Below are 19336 nucleotides of genomic sequence, written 5' to 3'. Positions count from 1 at the left end.
CCATCAAATGTGACTATGCTTGCAGCAAATGATATCACATAATTCTCTCTCTCTCTGGCGGCAGTAGCATTCGATGCAGCGCTAGACAGCCGTGAACTGCACTTAAACACATCATTAGCCCAGCGCTTTGTACCGTCCAGCTCTGTCGATAAAGGTTGATCCTAAGGAACAAACAACTCCTTGTAAGTTTCTATTGTAGTTCCTCAGCGCTTAGACGCTGAGTGTATGTACAGAATAGATTACAAAAGGTCACTAAAAGGGCCAAAAGATAGTGTTTACTCTTTTGCACAAAAAAACTCAGATCAATCTCTTTCAAAGAGTTTGGAACAAAAAAAATACAGTTTTGAAATTTCTAACACAGAGAGGGATGGAAGAAAGGAATATAAAAAGTTAGAAGAAAACTACCACAGAGTCTTCCTCTAAACAATGCTCTACGTTGAAGGCCTCTGTTTTTTACAGGGCTCGAAAAAAGCTGTGTGCTAAAGAAGCAGAAAGAGCTCCCTGAGTCATTAGTTGAACACCACTTAGGCTCCATCAATCGATCATTCAAACATTATACGCAGTCATGCAAAACAGCGATATGACGCGCTTAACAACGGGGAACTGGAAAAAGAAGGACAAAAGAGTTTAAATGACTTCACACCGATCACAATGGTTAGCCTGAAACATCGAGGCAAGCACCACCGCAACCAACACAGGTGCACAATCACACAAACAAACTCACTGACACACACACACACACCACAACACTCACACAAACACAATCACACACAAGCTCACACTCCCACCGGCACACACACAAGCTCACACTCACACCGGCACACACACACACAAACACCAACACACACACACACACACGCACACGCTTTCTAGAAGGAGGGCCACAACTCTTTTTGCTTGACAACACACGAGGGAATTGCGGGTAATTGCATTTTTCTCGTTTTGTTTTTTATCGCGGCATAACACAGAACGTTTGTGAGACGAGCAGACGATAAAAACGCCTCATTGAGTCGGACGAGTCAAGGTACAGGCCGCCGACCCCGCCCGCCTCCCCGTCGCCCTGCTGCATTATGGGCTTTTTTTTTTTTTTCTATCCACAGGCTAAAAGAAGTGTTTATGGGAGCGCCGCCGCGTTTTGAACGACAGCAGCGGGTCGCGGCCCTGATCCGGTGACCCGTGTTAAGCAGCTGTAATTGTCTTTCCACGGCCCGCTCTAAATCTGTAGTGTTTCCTTCCTGTTTCACCGCCCGCCTCTGGACGTGTCGCGCGGACTCCGGTTGCCTAGCAGCAGACCGCTGCGGTCCTCCGGGTTCTTTTGGAGGGCTTTTCGTTTTTTGTTTTTTTTTACTGATGGGTAAAAAATGTCAGTTCTGTCTTTCAGCCGCCCCTGATAGGCGCATGTGTGTGTGTGTGTGTGTGTGTGTGTTGTGTGTGTGTGTGTGTTGTGTTGTGTGGTGTGTGTGTGTGTGTGTGGTGTGTGTGTGTGTGTGTGTGTGTGTGTGTGTGCGTGTGTGTGTTTGTGTGTGAGTGTGTGTGGGGGGAGGGGGGGGGGGTTGTTGGAGAGAGCGATTAACTGCCACAATGAAAAATGTGTTGTTTCAAAGCTGAGATATTCAGGTGAATACAAGGGTCTCAGAAAATCACGGATTCAGTCGTGGCTCCCTACAGCAAAAAGGAAGGATTTATGGTGTTGCATGGGTTATTGCTTTGTGCCATTGCGCACATGTGTGTGCGTGTCTGTGTCTGTGTGTGTGAGAGAGAGAGAGAGAGAGAGAGAGAGAGAGGGAGAGAGAGAGAGAATAATATATATGGGTGTGTGTGCATATGTATGAATATGTGATGTATATGCATGTATGAATACGATAAGATGATATGGGAGCATTTTTGCACATTTGTATGTGTATGTATATATTGCATGCAGCACATAGTGCATACAGCATGGAGTGTGTCTATAATGTGTGTGTTGTTATGCTTGTATGTGTGCCTATTTATTTACAGCATGTGTGTGTGTTTAAACCAGTCTGTGTATGCATGTGTGTTTGTGTCTGTATGTACATTGGTGTGTGTGTGTGTGTGTGTGTGTGTGTGTGTGTGTGTGTGTGTGTGTGTGTGTGTGTGTGTGCGTGTGCGTGTGTATGCACACATGTGGGTGCGTTTGGTTGTTTGTGTACTTGTGTGTATGTGTGTTTTTGTGTGTGTGTGTAGCTCTCCTGACCTGCAGCCATCTGGATGTGTTTAACAGTATGTGTGTGTGTGTGTGTGTGTGTGTGTGTGTGTGTGTGTGTGTGTGTGTGTGTGTGTGTGTGTGTGTGTGTGTGTGTGTGTGTGTGCGTCTGTAAGTGTATTGTGTGTCTGTTTGCCTGTACGTGAGGGTGTGCGCGCACACAAGCGTGTGTGTTTGTGAGTGTGTTTGTGTGTTTGTATGCATGCATGCGTGTGCGTTTCGGTATACGAGTGCTTGTGTTTGTGTACATGTGTGTGTGCACACGTATGTGCGTGTGTGTGTGTGTGTGTGTGTGTGTGTGTGTGTGTGTGTGTGTGTGTGTGTGTGTGTGTGTGTGTGTGTGTGTGTGTGTGTGTGTGTGTGTGTGGGTAGCCGTGCTGACCTGCAGCCATCTGGATGTAGCCGGCCAGGGTGCAGACCCTCCTCTCGCAGCCCCCCGTGGGCAGGAAGACGGTGACGATGGCCAGCAGGGACCCCACCGCCAGCAGGGCACAGCCCCCCGAACACAGCACCGCGCTCGTCTGGGGAACACACACGTCGCACGCGTCAACAACAGGACAAGGGGAAGACACCGGGGGTCTCCACACAGGCTGTCTGAGTCTGGGGATGCAGATGGGGGGACCACAGTGGGCTGACATGCACACACACACGCTCGTTAAAACTCGCAGGAAGTATTCCTTGTTAGCACTTCCTGAGAGGAGTCACAAAAAAACACTTTGTATTATCCTAAAGGAAATCCATGGAGGAATACGAGGTTCTGAGATTTGCCGATGAGCAGCTTGGTTGTGTTAGCAATGCAACTGGAGGTTTCAAAATAAACTTTTTGGAATGCTGTCGGACTATAAAATTCACAGATATTCGATTGTATTTATTTTGGATTTAAGCACGTGACCGTGCCCCAGCCAGAAGAGCAGATGTAAAACGTCATTAGAAAAAGCCAAGGTAATGGTGTTTGGACAGTAGTGCGACCCAGAGGTTAGCGGTAATCATCGTTTAAAGGAGGACACTGGGGCAGAACTCCACGAGGATCTGACAAACAAGAGGGGATGAGGCACAGTCCGCCCGTCACCACACACACACACACACACACATCAAGTACTTGTGTGTTTGTGTGTGTAGACATCAATGCAAGTATTTGTAAACAAATACTGTACACAAATGTGTTAGTCTCATGCACTCACACCCATGCACGCACACATGTGTGTGCGTGCATGGGTGTGAGTACGTGTGTGCCTGAGTGTGTGTGTGAGCGTTTATGCATGCATGTATGCGTGTGCGCAGATGTGGTGTGTGTGTTTATGTATGCATGGATGTGTCCGCCAGTGCACGTGTGCACGTTCACAGGTATACGTGTGCGCACGTGTGTCCTGGGGGTGAATGCGTGTGCTAGGGGTCTCCAGGGCTGAGCCCCCCAGCGCCCCGGGGTCTCCGCACCGCCGTGTGATCTGCATGGACCTCATTACCCCCGCTCTCGTTCACAGCCCCGCTTTGATAGAGCTGCCACACACCTTCCATCCCCCTCAATGTCAATCACACACAGGCACATCAGAAGACCCCAGACACACACACACACACACATGAGACACATACACACACACACACACACACACACACACACACACACACACACACACACACACACACTCACACTCACACATGAGACACACACACACACATGAGACACACACACACACATGAGAGTGACACGAGAAACACACACACGCACACAAACACACACACACATGAGAGACACACAAACACGAACGCACGCACAAACACACACACACACACGAGACACATACACATACACACTCACGAGACACATGAGGCACACACACATACACACACAAAACACACACAAACGCAGGCAGGCACTGACACAATAGCGCACATTAGCATTCAGTGTTAATGCGCTGGGGATCTGAGGGAAGTGTCTGACATGCACGGGGGGGATTGAAGCTCTAATAAATACAAGTGTCATCACGCACGTCCCTGATGTGAGTGACAGCCAGGGTAGAGGCAAGAGCAAACCAGGAGTGATCTCCACGCCCGCCGCAAGATTCAATTAGCTATAGCTCCACCACACTGTCAGCAACGGACAAAAGGGAAAGATGGCGGGAATCTGTGTTGAAGTCGGTTATGCGCACTAAGAATGCGCTTTGTTGAAATGGTCTATTGCTAATAGAGATAGAGTGACTATTATGCACTACAACTGAAAACAAAAAAACGAATTGCCAACGTGTTTTTGGATTCCTGTAGCAACTCTCCAGTCATACAGGGAACGTGGTGGAACAACAGAATCTATTCAGTTTATAGTTGCCTTCATTGTGATCGTACACTTGAGTCTGCTTAATGACTTGTTATTGACCTGTAAGGTTAGTCAGGATTGGTGATGGTGATGATGATGATGGTGATTTTGATTTAACGATGGGCCAGCAGCCTTGATGCTGGAGACATTCCCAGCCCCACAGACACAGAGCGACCCCTTCGGGAGAGGTGGGGGGCTTAAGTGCCTTGCATAAGGGCACCTTGGTGATAATTGTTAATTGGCGGACAGAATGCAAATAGTGGGGCTCTTTCAAGGGACATTACCTTGCCCATTTACCGCAAACCACTAATTGTTGAAGTTGTTAGGTTAATTTGGTTTAACATGAGACTCAAAAGGTCACCACAAAAGGTTACTTAATTTAAAGTCAAATCCCATCTTCTCAAATCTCTAGCCTTCCAGTGTGGGGTCCCATGCTTCTTTCTGCATAGCCAGGGACTTAATAGGAACTACTAATTAACTTAATTAGCAAGCCTATGAAAGATCCTGAGATTTCACTGGAGAAGGGTACCTCTGGTGGACGGAAAATCACGATTCTTTTATTGAATGAGAGCTCTTGTAAAACCAGGCCTCTGTTTTATTTTCAATAAAAGTTTTTCTATCAATGACGAAGCATTGTCACAAAGCATTTCTTATGGCTTCTCCATGGCTGGATGTTAGAAAGAAGAGCGAAGAATGGCCCGTTTCCACTTCCCAGAACACGCCAGAACACGAGGACGTATGAAAACGTATGGCGTATCACGATGATTCATTGTTGAGCTTGTTAGCCTCCAAGCTATACACGCTAGCCAATCGGGTTGTCTCTGTTCAGGGGCTGCCGTGCACTGCTCTCATAGACGTAAGGAATTCATTTTTTTGTTTTGCTTCCGTTTATTTTTTCAAACCCTGCTTGCACCAATAAACTCAAAACCTGTTTGTGCACGCGGACTTAGTTACCGAACACATCAATTTGGTTTAGGACAAAGCTCAGTCCATTCAAACTCTGAACAAAAAAAACCAAGCATTTAAAATCAATAGAGAAAAAGGACATAGACTGGCACTAGAGCCACAATTGAAGGCTTGAAAAACGATTGAGGGGCGTTGGATCTCTGTACTCCAGGCACTCAGAGCCGGCCTGACAGCAGCAGCCCCTGTCTGCCAACCAGAGGGCGGTGGGGTCAGGGAGATAGGGGCAGGCCTGCGAGCTGCGGCGGGAAAGCCATTAACTTTAGGTAGCCTCTGTTCTCAACCCGCCACCGCTGAAATGACATTCATGTATGCATTGGAATGTCCCCTTTCTGTCGCCTCATGGTGCTGTCTGTACCCCCAACAACCCCCCCCCACCCCCAGGGTGCTGTCTGTACCCCCCTCCCAACCAGGTCTGCGCTCTGTGTGTGTGTGTGTGTGTGTGTGTGTGTGTGTGTGTGTGTGTGTGTGTGTGTGTGTGTGTGTGTGTGTGTGTGTGTGTGTGTGTGTGTGTGTGTGTGTGTGTTTCATAAGGGATAGTGGGGGATAAACAAGCAACTGATTTTCGATCAATCCCTGATCATTAAGTTGGGATGCCGTTAACTACTGTTCGTTCCATCCACACATGTCACCATGTTCTGTGGTGACAAGGACAAATGGGATGGCAAAATGCTCAAATGTTGACCTGTTATAGGTCCTTTGTAAACCTGCAGCACGCGCCTCCAATAAGCAGTAAACATGAGCTGTTAGTTTAAATCTCGAATTCTCCACAAGGGTTAATAGACTGATTCACATGGCATTTGCAACTTGCCATTTAAATAGCCCCCAAGAGCAGTTAGAGTAGAGCAAATCTATTTTTACACCAAACTACTTACATTTCAATTACTATTGCTCCAATTAATCATCACCCACCATTTGGCTCTCTGTGTTATGTGGATGCTTGCACTGTTGTTTCTTTGTGCGTGTGTGTGTGTGTGTGTGTGTGTGTGTGTGTGTGTGTGGTGTGTGTGTGTGTGTGTGTGTGTGTTGTGTGTGTGTGTGTGTGTGTGTGTGTGTGTGTGCGTGCGTGCTTGCGTGTGTCACAGTGAGATGTGTGTGTGAAATATGTGTGTGTACGTGCATGTGCGTGTTTGCTTGCCCATGTGTGTGTGCGTGCGTGCATGCATGGGTTTGTATATGTGCATTTAGCTTTCCCTCATTAAGACTAACCCTTTAAGTACTTTGTAACTCTACTTCTGCACCGACTTCAAGGGAGTTCAGTAGAAAATGGGTTTCCAAAGCAGTGTGCGTCCTCTCTGGAAGGCTTCATAAAGAGGTTCGGAATTACGTGTGACTGGCTGCTCAGTGGGAGGGAGGAGAGGGAAGTGCAAAAACTGAAACAGCGGGGAAACTGCCTTTTCCCATTCAATTAGAAAGTTATGGATCCCCAAGCTGTGCGTGTATGTAAATTGTGTTACTTTCATTACATTCAATTCAATCAAATTACATTATATTAAATTACAATGGTTTACATTATATTACGTTTATATTTGATTTGACTAAACTAGATATATTCAGATTACTTTAGATTTGCGTAGAGCCTAATCATTTAGATTGGCTATGAGTAATAAGATCACATTCCAATTGAGAAGATTTGATTAGATTAGATCAGAACAAATCTAATAAGAGCTGGTCCTGTGTTCATCATTCTCTTACCAATTGGTAAGACTCACAGCAAACTACTCCTACACCAGCGGTATGCTCTAAGACCATCGACAGCTGACCCCACCTTGAGCCGTGTTTGACCCTCAGCGTTTAAACCACCTCAGGAGAACCGTTATAAGACAGCCATGCTCGAATATAAAACATTATTATATTATATACACCACGCTGATAAAATCTCAAGATACAAGCGAGCATCCTTCAACACGCCCTGGCCCTGTCATAAAAATAGACTGAGCCGGTTTCCCACCATAAACAGATCCCAATGTCTCCTGCTGCCACGAACAATAAAACGGGAAACACAGAGGAGACAGAGAGAGGGAGGGGGGGGGGGGGGGGGGGGTCCTGTATTTCCAATTGCATTATGGCAGCCATGTATTACACACAACAGGATAGTAAAGTTCCCCCCCCCCCCCCGTCTGTTCAATTCCAAATTATGACAAGGAGACGGCCTGTGCCTGCTCAGTCTGCGTGGCTCCCCGTCCGGCTGCCTGTGAAGGCTGAGTCCCTGTGTATCACCGGGGCCAGAGGACGTGCTTAACCAGTCCGCTCCACTATTCCCATCAGCTATAGAACTGCCAGGAAGGAGCAGGCAGTTAACGATGGTGAAGAAAATGAACAGAAAAATCGTGATACAAAATACCCTGCGAGACGCTCATCAGACCGAGGTTTTATAGGAGCGATGAAATGAGAGTCAGTGTAGATCCACTGATAAGCAGAGTCTGCCCTGCTCCCAAATTACCATCTGGGTAGTGTGTGTGTGTGTGTGTGTGTGTGTGTGTGTGTGTGTGTGTGTGTGTGTCGGTGTGCGCATGTCGGTGTATGTATGTATGTATGCAAGTGTGTGTGTGTGCGTATATATCTATGAGTATGCGTGAGTATGTAGGTGAACCAGCAGACAGTCATGTCCAATCAAAGCAGTGGTGCTCCTCTTTGATTCTCGGTGTGCAGCGCTGGTCGCAGATCTCTCTAATCAGCATGGAGGGGAGCCCAGCACTCAGCGGAGGGTTAGCCTCCACTTGTTCCGGGGCGGCTAGTAGCCCATTAGCACCAGCGCACATTATCACTCCCGCAGCCTAGCGCTACAATGGCAACACACACACACACAGACTCACACACAAACACGCGCACACACGATCACACAGATACACACAAAATAAATGATTCACATAGACACAAACACAATCACACACACCTTCAAACATACATAGACGTACTCTCACACACACACATACACTCAAACACACACACACAGCTTATGATGACACATGCACACATGATGAAACAAAGACACACACACAGATGACGATGAGACACACACATACACACACACATTCACACATGATGACAAACACACACACACACACACAGAGGATGATGACGACACCCACACACACAATTCCTCTGCCTGCCCGAGAACTTCATCATTTTAAAGGAACTCTACTAATCCTGGGAGAAAAGCAGCAGCTAGATTAATGTTCTGAATAATACATCCATCTCATCATAGATCTCCATTCGCCAGCAGGGTCCCAGCACTGCCGTGTGTGTGGACGTGCGTCTGGTGGTACGTGTTCATGTGCAAGCTTGTGGCCGCATGGGCAGAACGAATGTGCGTGTTTCTGTGTATGCGTTCCAACCTGTACATGTATATGTGTGTATGTGTATGTGTATGTGTGTGCGACGCCATGTGTGTGTGTGGTGTGTGTGTGTGTGTGTAGATGTGTGCGTGTGTGTGTGTGTGTGTGTGTGTGTGTGTGTGTGTGTGTGTGTGTGTGTGTGTGTGTGTGTGTGTGTGTGTGTGTGTGTGTGTGTGTGTGTGTGTGTGTGCTGATGCTCTGACACTGCGCTGTATGCAGGCTGAATACCAGATGAAGAGGAGATGAGCGGGCGAGCGGGGGGGAGATGAATCACCTGACGAGTGGATGGAGTGTCTGCCTGCGTCCAGGGACGGGCCGGGCATAGCATGTGACGTTCACAGGCACTCACCAGGACGACGGAGCCGTCCTTGGGCTCCAGGCCCTCCAGAGGACACACACACATACGCACACACACAGACACATGCACACATACACAGCCACACACACACGCAGTCATGAACACACACACACACACACATCCCGAAGTATGACTCAAAACACAGTCATACATCAATTTGTATTGGGTTTGTCTGTTGTTGTTTTTTTATGAGGAAAACAGCTCATAGCTCGCTTATTTAATTGCTAGCCTGAATAAATGTCTGACCTCTCGTAAACACTTACCATTTAGAAATTAAGAATACATAAAATTGCTTTCAAGTTAACTTCTTACTTTTTTTTTGTAATCACAAAAGCAAAACCAGAGTAAATTCCCTTGAGAGAAAAAATCATACATTTAAAAAGACTGAAAAAAAAGGAACGCTTTTTACTACATTTGATGATTACCAAAGAACCCCTTCACCTGTCTAGACCGCTGAGCCGTCGGTTGCGGTGATGCATTTCGGACAGACTACACCACGAAAAAACAGACCAACGTACTGCAACACACGGTGCAGACAAAACTCCGGCATCGTTCACCACGCCCCGAGTCAGAAGCAAGAGTCACTCGATAGCTGCGGGGACTGATATAAAGTCGTGCGGTAACACGAGACCGTCAGCGCATATTGTTACCAATCCTCGCTGTTCTCCCTCGGCCCGGGCCAGACGTACCGCTCCCCAGCTCACAGCAGCGGCCCTTTTATGTGCTGCCCAGATACTCACTGTCAACCAGGACCAGAAAACACACATGGGAAAAGACCCAAGGCTGACGCGATCCCAGTGTCTCTCGCTCTGTCTCTCTCTGTCGCTCTTTCTCTCACTCACTCTGTCTCCCTCTCACGCTCTCTGTCTCTGTCTCTATAGCACTCTCGCTCTGTTTTTCTCTCCCTTAGTCGCCGAGATCCTTTTCTCACAGGGACCAAATAGATGGAAATAGATTGTCGTTGGGGTCTCTAGACAATGTAGCAGAAAGACAAACACGCGGAAAGCTGAATGTTTAATTGATTTGATGACAGTAAACAGTTTTCCGATTGTTTAGTTTCAGAAATGAGTTTTGGTGTAAATGGGAGAAATTCAAATTAATTGTTTTCTATCTAATGGGCTTTAAGGAAAACAAAAATGATACCTCGTTACGGAGATTCTTTTTTTAGGTCACAAAGTGCAGAGATCCCTAACAGCATTCTTTGTCAAAGAGTTATGGAGAATGTTAAGGGCACAGCAATTATTGTGAGGTATATTCTTTGCAGTAAGCCATGAGTTCATTTATAGGCTAATCAAGAACTACATGACAGCAATTAACCATCCATCTGGCAGCAGAGATTTTAATTAGCTCATACACAAGCACACGCAAATGCACAAACCAACACACATACACAGACACGCACGCACGCACACAGAAAACAGAGCATCCATTTGTTGCAACTAGGGCCACCAGCTGAGCCCAGCCCTTCCTGCTACACTCAACAGAACAACATGACTAAGGATCCTTTCTGGTATAAAGGAATCGGACCGTATAAAAGGACCGTATAAAGTGTATACGGTCCGATTCTGTACACATCGGCAATGTTTTATGTAACTATGGATGGACATTTCTGTTATTGTTGAGCCATACTGTACTATGTGTGTACGTGTGTGTGTATTTGTATGTGTATATGTGTGTGTTTGTGTGTGTGTGTCTGTGTGCCTGTGTGTGTGCCTGTGTGTGTGTGTGTGTGTGTGTGTGTGTGTGTGTGTGTGTGTGTGTGTGTGTGTGTGTGTGTGTGTCGGAGATTGTCCAAGTGACAAAAACTAGAATACTTGTGCTTGGGTGCATGTGAGTGCGTGTGTGTGTGTGCGTGTGTGTGCGTGGGTGGGTGTGTGTCTCTCCCTACAGAGTATGACCCTGGTGGATAAGCTATCTCCCATCTCCAGTTGCTCCTCTTCTTCTTCTCTCTACACAGCGCTTCATCATACATCACAATGGTGGATCAAATGTCTCTCTCTCTTTTTGATGTTACGTGAGATGTCCTCATTGGACGGTTGAATGATGACTGAGCCGGGCCCCAGGACTGCACGGACACACTAATGACCCAGTGATGGTGATGAAGGAGAGCGGGATTCAATAGCAGCGAACCTCAGGCACTTTTATTTCCCTTTATCTATCCGCCATGTCCATTTTCCCCTCTATACCAAAGTGGGAGATAGATGCTTCTAAAAACTACAGCATCTCTCTCTCTCTCTCTCTCTCATCTCCTCTCGTCTCTCTCTCTCGCTCTCTATCTCTCTCTCTCTCTCTCTCTCTCTCTCTCTCTCTCTCTCTCTCTCTCTCTCTCTCTCTCTCTCCTCTCTCTCTCTCCCCCCCCTCCCTCCCTCCCTCCCTCCCTCTCCCTCCCGCCCCCCCCCCCCCCCTCCGGACTGACTACCCAACGAGCCTCGTTGGACGTCCAGTGCAATGCTAATCACTCAAGTTTCAAGTGTTGTCTTATCCAGAGTAAAGAGACTGTAAGTCCACTCAAAGGATCTGGGAAGTGTGAATGACCAGAGAACGCTGAAAAGGAATAAAAACTCATGGTTGGACAAGAAACAAACAACTGAGACTAATTGGAATAAAGGAAGAAGACTCCCCCCCCCCCCCCCCCCCCCCCCCCCCCCCCCTCCGACATCAAACAGAGAGAGAAGAGAGAAGAGGGAGAGAGAGGGAGAGAGACAGCGAGAGAGGCAGCGAGATGTGAAGATGAGAGATTGCAAGGGAACCACTGAAGAGAGTGTTATAGCGTGAGAGGGATGGAGGGAGCATACATTCTGTATTCCCTTTTGATATAGAGCTGCAAATCCTCTGCCCCACCCATATAAATCATGCATGCATTATATATGTATTATTATATATGTATACCCGGTTTTGGGGTTGGCTGAAGCTCCAGTTCTGGGTGCAGGTGGGTAATCCTCTGGATGAGCTTTGCTGACTCTCACCTTCTAAGCCCAGAGAAGCTCAACACAATGCACCATGGGTAAGGGTTAGGGTGGGTGTGATTTGTGTATTATAATATATGTATATATATTGATGTGGAGGATTTGTCACAAATATAAACGACAGAAACTGTCTCAAAACGAACCACTGGGACTAATCTGTTTTGACATGGTAACTCAACCATTAAATAAGATGGAAAGCATTATTTAGAATATTTATTTGACGCCTCTGTGTGTCGGGCCTGGCAGGTGATTTCCAGAAGACCATTATAAACAGACCCAACAAACAGAAAGTACAAGTTAAGTAGTATGCCCTGAGTTGCGTTATGTAAATGCCTCATGCTAAGCTGAGCGAAGAATATCTATGAAATAGTGAAAGTGGAAGGAAGTTTATGTGGATTTTTGTAGTAGCGGTCTGATTGTCGGAGGAAAGATGTATCCATCTCATGCTCTCTCGCTTTCTAGTTCTCTCTGTAGTCCCACCAACCTTTCTCACGCAAAATAATAGAGAGATTCATATTGATTATTGTGAGGGCTCTCTAGTCTTGACAATGTAGTATAAAACCATCAAACAATAAGTACTATATAAGTACCATGAAACAAAAAGCTGAAAGTTAAGGCAGTTGGATAAAACAAAAAGCTTGCAAATTGTTTGGTTTCAGAAACTATTGGGATTCGAGTAAAGAAAATAGGTTGTAAACATATGAAAGGGGTTGGGAAAAGACTATTATAAACAGACAAAACAACCAGATTGTTAAATTTGACTAAAACCTGAATTGGGAGCCAAGCCTTTTTTATGAAATAGTGATAGCAGGAGGAAGTTTAAGCGGATTATACTACTTGAGCAACGATTTTCAGAGGATCGAGCCGTCCATCATACCATCTATCCACCCAAGCATCCATCCTTCCCTCCATCCACCAAGCCATGTTCCATATCACATCAACCAAAGCATTCCTCATACCACCCCATCAATCATCCATCCATCAACATCCATCTATCTTCTCATTCAGAGACCTTCAAACTCACAAGTCTCCAGTCCCTGAATCTCATTCAAACAGGCTATTCAGTGTCGCCCATTAGCCTCATGAGCCTTGGAGAGAACCAGGACTACCTGCTGGAAATGCAGAAGAAGACGAGAGAATTGTGCTTAACACAGTCAGGACTGAAGCTGGGCGTTAACCTCACTCATCTATGCTAACACTCGGCTATGGTGCAATCTACAGGAAGTCTAATGGGACAAACAACCCATACATATATATAAATTAGTGCTGTCAGTTAAACGCGTTATTAACGTCGTTAACGCAAACCAATTTTAACGGCGTTAATTTCTTTATCGAGCTTTATCGATATCGCGTTTAACGCAATTTATTTTATTTTTTTTTATTTTTTCGTTGGCTCAAAACAAAGAAGCAGTATCCTGACTGCTACGTTCAAGGCAGTATGTTTGTATGTTCATCGTTTAGTATCGTCCTGTTTTGATCAGTATATGCCAATGTTGTTATCAAGAAAAAAACATTTGCAGAAGGCAAGCCGATGCACTTCTCCATGTTGATAAGAGCATTAAAATGAGAACAATTAATGGGACAAAGAAATCAAGGGATATTTAGCATAGAAGAAAAATTGTGATTAATCGCGATTAATCGTGAGTTAACTATGACATTAATGCGATTAATCGTGATTAAATATTTTAATCGCTTGACAGCACTAATATAAATAGATATATTTTATAGCCCACCTAAACATGCTCCACCTTTAGCAGACACTACAGCCTGGTCCACGCATGGAGCAGACGGGGGCTTTGTAGTGCCCGGAGGAGGTGTGTTGTGGCTGTCCTTGAGCACGGCTCTCCAACCCGCCAACAAAGCACTCCCCCTCCTCCTCCTCCCCTTCAGCCCGGGCTCACGCAAACCAGCGAGCTCCTGCATATATGCATGATCCGCACTACGGCTCGTCCCAGGAGCCACGTTCATAATTCATGCATACTATAGCAACTGGAAACGCTACTATATCTGTCTGCCCCACTCTGCTCGACGTTACCAACCTCCCCTGCCCCCACCCTCCGTTCGGCTGATGCCATCCCATCTCCACAGAAGAAGAAAACACAACACAGGAACACCGACTGCGGACCGATGAAGCCGAGTGCGAAGTTACAGCCAAGCAACCCAGAGTCCATGAAACTCAAGTTTGTACCCGGTCAAATAAGCAATTAGGTTGTTGAGCGAGTGGGGCGACCGCAGTCGTGTTCTTTCCGGCTCTCCGTTCTCCATAAGATGTAAGTGTTCGGAGAAGAAATACAGGCTGTGATAACATCGCTGCCCGAGGTCGATGTCTGACATACTTGGAAGGCATATGTATGTACCACCGTGCTCCACCAAAAGTTTATGGAGCACACTTGCATCCGCCATATGTTTGAAGGACTGTCCTCTGCATTGTGAGTAGCCTAGAAGGTTGTCCCAAAGTAGCTTGGGGGGGGGGGGGGTAGAAATGATCCAATGGCGGCCGGCTGTGCGCTCGCATGCTGCGCTTATTATCTCGCGGCACCAACTCATTAATTTCTCCAACTGCATGGCGCCCAGCCTGGTTCTGCAGCCGTCATCCACTTTAGATGGGAGTTTTCTGAGACCATCAGCTTTTCTTTTGCCTGGTGGGGTTATTTTCAGAGCAGCCACTTTGGGTTGAAAATAAACTTGTCATCGCAGAGCAGGTTGGTAACGGTGTTCAACTATTGAAGGTTTATTATCCTGAATTTAGACAGCTAAATGTCGCAAAAAGTCACTAATTATGTGACATCTGGAGAGGAACATACAAGTACATCCAAACCTTGAAAAAGTCCATCATGAAGGACGCAGAGACGAGAACGAGGGCGGTCTGTCACCCTGATGCGTCACCATGGTTACGGAGAGGTCTGTTTCTCTGTGGGTTACGACGTGGGCCCTGACCACCAGACTATCCTATGTCTACACCACTACCCTTTAGGTTAAACTTGTGGGGTGTCTAAAACAGCCCAGCCCTGCTTCAACACCACAGCATATGACGGTGTTCTGAACGAGATGACTTGATGATTAACAAGCTCTGGACGAGGCGACGTAGGGCTGACCTAAAGTGGAAGGGTGATGCTTCATGGTTATTGGGCGTGATCAAGTCAACACTGCCATCGCAGCCGAGCGGTTTTTCCATCAAAGTGCTTAAAATTCACATACATGAGTACACCTAGCACTCAACGTCTGTATTCCATACGTACACCCTACTCGCGCACACACATTCAAAGCATCAACGTGGCTCACATTGAATAGTAAGTGTACCCGCCTGGAGCCTTCACGTTGCCCATTTTAAAAAAAAGATTCCAAGGATAAAAAACCGGAATCCCTTCAAACATAAATATTTAAAGATTCCAATCCCGCGGGTAACGGGGATGTTTCAGCTTCTGAAAACTTCTTCGACTCGGACAACTTTATTTCACAGGCAAACTTTATGTTCGAGGGCCTTGGGTGATGAAGTGGGCCCTTGGAGCTTTGGTTTCTACATTTCTAATACACACAGATATAGTGACGCAATACTCAAGAGAACCCACTGGTAAAAGCCCCCCGAATCTCAGCATGGAATGGAGTCAGAACGCTACACCACTGTCAATGTGTTACATAACAGAATATAATAATAACTCTACTAAGACAGGTTGCGGTGGAGGTTGTGGCGGTTGTTTGCTGCTGGTACCTGAGGCAACCTTCGCCTGTAATAAAGACTCTGACCGTCCACGGAGGCCGGCTCCCGGAGACGTCCTCTCTCCATGCATCACGCCGAGTGAGCCATCATTTATGTAAAAGAAATGGCGGAAGGCTACCCCGTTAAATCAATACATAAACTACCCTCGGGAGTCACTGCGAAAGGCGGTGGATGTGGCAAGGTGGGGGGGCGGTGGGGGTGTTTAAGAAACGGACGGCGGACTACTGGAAAACTGCTGACTCAGTATGCCCCCCGCCCCCCCTCTCAACGGGGACGGAGACAGCTCGTCCTGCCCTCCTCCGATGAGTCACGTGCTAAGCCGGAGCTACCTGGGAATGGCAGATCAGTGGTGGAGGGTCTTAAATAATGCAACGGGTACTTAACTCAAAACAGCCGCGCTATTTGTTTATTTTCAGCAGTGCCGGGAATTCCAGCAGTGGTTTGGATTTACAGCCTCCCAACCGCCCCATTGGGCCATCACCTCGATAGGCCGTATTGGATTCGGACACCATGTATGTGTGGTGCATGTGGTCAGAGTGCATCTCGCCTCAAATGCTGCGCTGTACAGATGCACATCTGGTTGTAACTTACTTCAGTTAACATCATCATCTCTATTATTGCTTGGCTTGCTTCCCAGCCATGTCCATTTTCCCCTCTATACCAAAGTGGGAGATGCTTCTAAAAATACAGATACTCTCTCTCTCTCTCTCTCTCTCTCTCTCTCTCTCTCTCTCTCTCTCTCTCTCTCTCTCTCTCTCTCTCTCTCTCTCTCTCTCTCTCTCTCTCTCTCTCTCTCTCTCTCTCTCTCTCTGACCCCTGTCCTATCCATCATCCAGACAGCCCTGCAGGTTCCAGCCCACTCCCTCTGCTCCCTAGTGTATTCCTGACCTGCTGGCCTGTATGTCTACAAGCTGCCCCAAGGCCAAGGAGCATATAAGCCCAAATCCCGCACCCCAGGATCATCAGACACAGACGTCTGAGCCTCGCTCAATCTCTCCTGGAGCGAATAGGATTCAGATCCGATGGCCCTGCCTATGGGAGGCTTCGGAGCGGTATAGACCCGTACCAGGGCAGTACGGGCAGCACAGGCCATGAGCAATGGGATACGTGGATGCTTCAATAACTCTCTTAAATGGTAAATGGCCTTTACAGTCAATGCCTCTCCCTCCTCTCATTCCATTCAAGCACAGTCATGCGCTCAAACTCGGAGCTCAGCGCAGGGAGAAGTCGACGGTTAAGTGCCTTGCACAAGGACAACGCAATGCCTTTTTCTTTTACAAGCATAGGAAACAGAATCCGCTTCTCACAGGTTCTGACCCGAGCTAAAAAACAAGGCAAACTGCAGCACACAGCCCTTTCTCTATACGGACATTCAGTGTATCATCAGCTCATAATAAACTGCTGTTTACACCTCTCATACCCTCGATTCAGTTTAATAGCCGAACAGAGGCGTTTAATTTCATATATTCTGAATGGTAATGAGACACAGATGAAAGGCCGACTCCCCAACTGGATAATAATATTTAAGAAACTCTGATAGAACCCGACATCCATCTCCTCTCATGCTGTTGACTTCCTAATGACTCTGCTCCTGACAGCCCAAAGTCTTTAGGGATATGGATTTCTCTTCTGTTACGTCTTAAAGAAGCAGGAAGTAAGGAGCACTTGGCTCATCGCAGGAGTGTGCAGGTGACATAGTTAGACCCAGAAGCCCCTTCCTAGGTTTATCAGGGGGTCCTTCTGTAGGAGGAATTCACATGATGTCGTGCTCATCCCAAGAGCCCATTCAAATCACACACTAACTTGGTACTTTCTCAACATCATTATGACAGGGATAACAATTGGCTGATTGGTTAATCTAGCATTTCTGGTCCAGAAGTATCAAAATGGCGGCTTGGTATGATGACATGATTGAAACCCTACTAGAGGAGGTAGTCTCTCCTCAATGGGGTTGGTATAATCTTGTATCGCATTAAACATAACTATTTCTAACCAAACCGTTTCCTTTTTCCTTCTACCTCTGTTTAAGAAACAGAATTAATTCACTGTTGCTTCCTCCCTTGGCCTTAACTTTTGGAAGATAACACGAAAAGCAATTTGGAGACTTGAGTTGTATTCATTTGGCATTTGCTCACAGCCCAGTGGATCCGTTCTGTTTATTCAGCTCAGGGTTTGTGTGTCGTCAGCTGTTCTCCCCAAAACCTCTCTCCTAATGAATGTTGGAGAGAGCCCATGCTCATCACCTCAACGTCTCTCACACGCCCCATCGCATACGCATGCTGTCGCTTGTGTACTGCATGGATCTGTGTGTGTGTGTGTGTGTGTGTGTGTGTGTGTGTGTGTGTGTGTGTGTGTGTGTGTGTGTGTGTGTGTGTGTGTGTGTGTTAGTGTGTGTGTGTGTGTTAGTGTGTGTGTGTGTGTGTGTGTGTGTGTGAGAAAAAACACTATATCCTCTGTCAATAATCTAGAACTTCAAGCACTTTGCTTATTTTATGAATTTTATGTAGTCACATAACTCTATTTTGGTTGCATCTTCATTGTTGAAAGCATTACTTCTACGTCGCTTTGGATAAAGGCGTCAATACATTAAATAATGTAATGTGTGTGGGTGTGTGTAGGTGTGTCTGTGTGAGCAATAGGGAGATACAGGTCTCATGCATGTAACACCATCCTGTGCTTGAGTGTATGTGTGTGTGTGTGTGTGTGTGTGTGTGTGTGTGTGTGTGTGTGTGTATACACTTGTCAACGCTAACCATGGGCAGGAAACATTCATATGACAGGGCATATGAGGGCCTTGCATGGAATGAGGTCATCAGGGGAGTGATGTTTAAGATCTCTCTCTCGCTCCCCCCCCCCCCCCCCCCACGGCCATGTGAATGCTTCTGTGAGGTCTAGCGTGCCTGTCCTCTTTAATGGTAATGGGCTTCCCAGTGAGTACCCGACACAATGGCAGTTCAATGAGAAGTTAAGAAGGGAGAGAGAGAGAGATGGCTGGAGAGATGGTGAGAGGGAGAGAGAGAGAGAGAGAGAGAGAGATAGATGGCTGGAGGGGGAGAGAGAGAGAGAGAGAGAGAGAGAGAGAGAGAGAGAGAGAGAGAGAGAGAGAGAGAGAGAGAGAGAGAAGTCTAAACATTATCCAGCTCCTTAAAAATCAGGATTTGTTTTTCCAACATTTAATACAATAGTTACAGACTAAAACAATGGCTGCCGTCTGTCCCCTAACCCCGACGTTGGCTTATAATGAAGTGGGATTCATGAAAGCCGGCAATTAGGATGTCTTGCATAAAATAAAGATAACACATTCCTTAGTGGGACTCCACTTCCTGGCCAGCGCGCGTGCCAGCAGAAACTAAGCAGGCGGCGGATTTGCGCTGTGCATCGTGTCGCTTCATTTGTGAGACGAGCGCATCCCCCCACCTCCTCCAGGGGCCCTGAGTCCCTGGCTGGTGGAGCCGCTGGGC

The 19336-nt window shown here is 46.8% G+C and overlaps 1 protein-coding gene across 1 annotated transcript in view; it reads right to left on the bottom strand.

The window, feature by feature from the left end:
• LOC130385210 (LHFPL tetraspan subfamily member 7 protein) overlaps positions 1 to 19336 on the bottom strand; it is a 64755-nt gene that overhangs the window by 40990 nt on the left and 4429 nt on the right. Inside the window, exon 2 of the mRNA XM_056593598.1 lies at positions 2607 to 2745. Coding sequence (XP_056449573.1) covers positions 2607 to 2745 — 139 coding nt within the window. The remainder of the gene's footprint in view (positions 1 to 2606; positions 2746 to 19336) is intronic.

Source organism: Gadus chalcogrammus, chromosome 7 (assembly GCF_026213295.1).
Source record: "Gadus chalcogrammus isolate NIFS_2021 chromosome 7, NIFS_Gcha_1.0, whole genome shotgun sequence".
In the NCBI taxonomy this organism is placed as follows: Eukaryota; Metazoa; Chordata; class Actinopteri; order Gadiformes; family Gadidae; genus Gadus; species Gadus chalcogrammus.
Note: the sequence above shows the minus strand (reverse complement) of the source record. Positions and strands in the feature narration are given on the sequence as shown.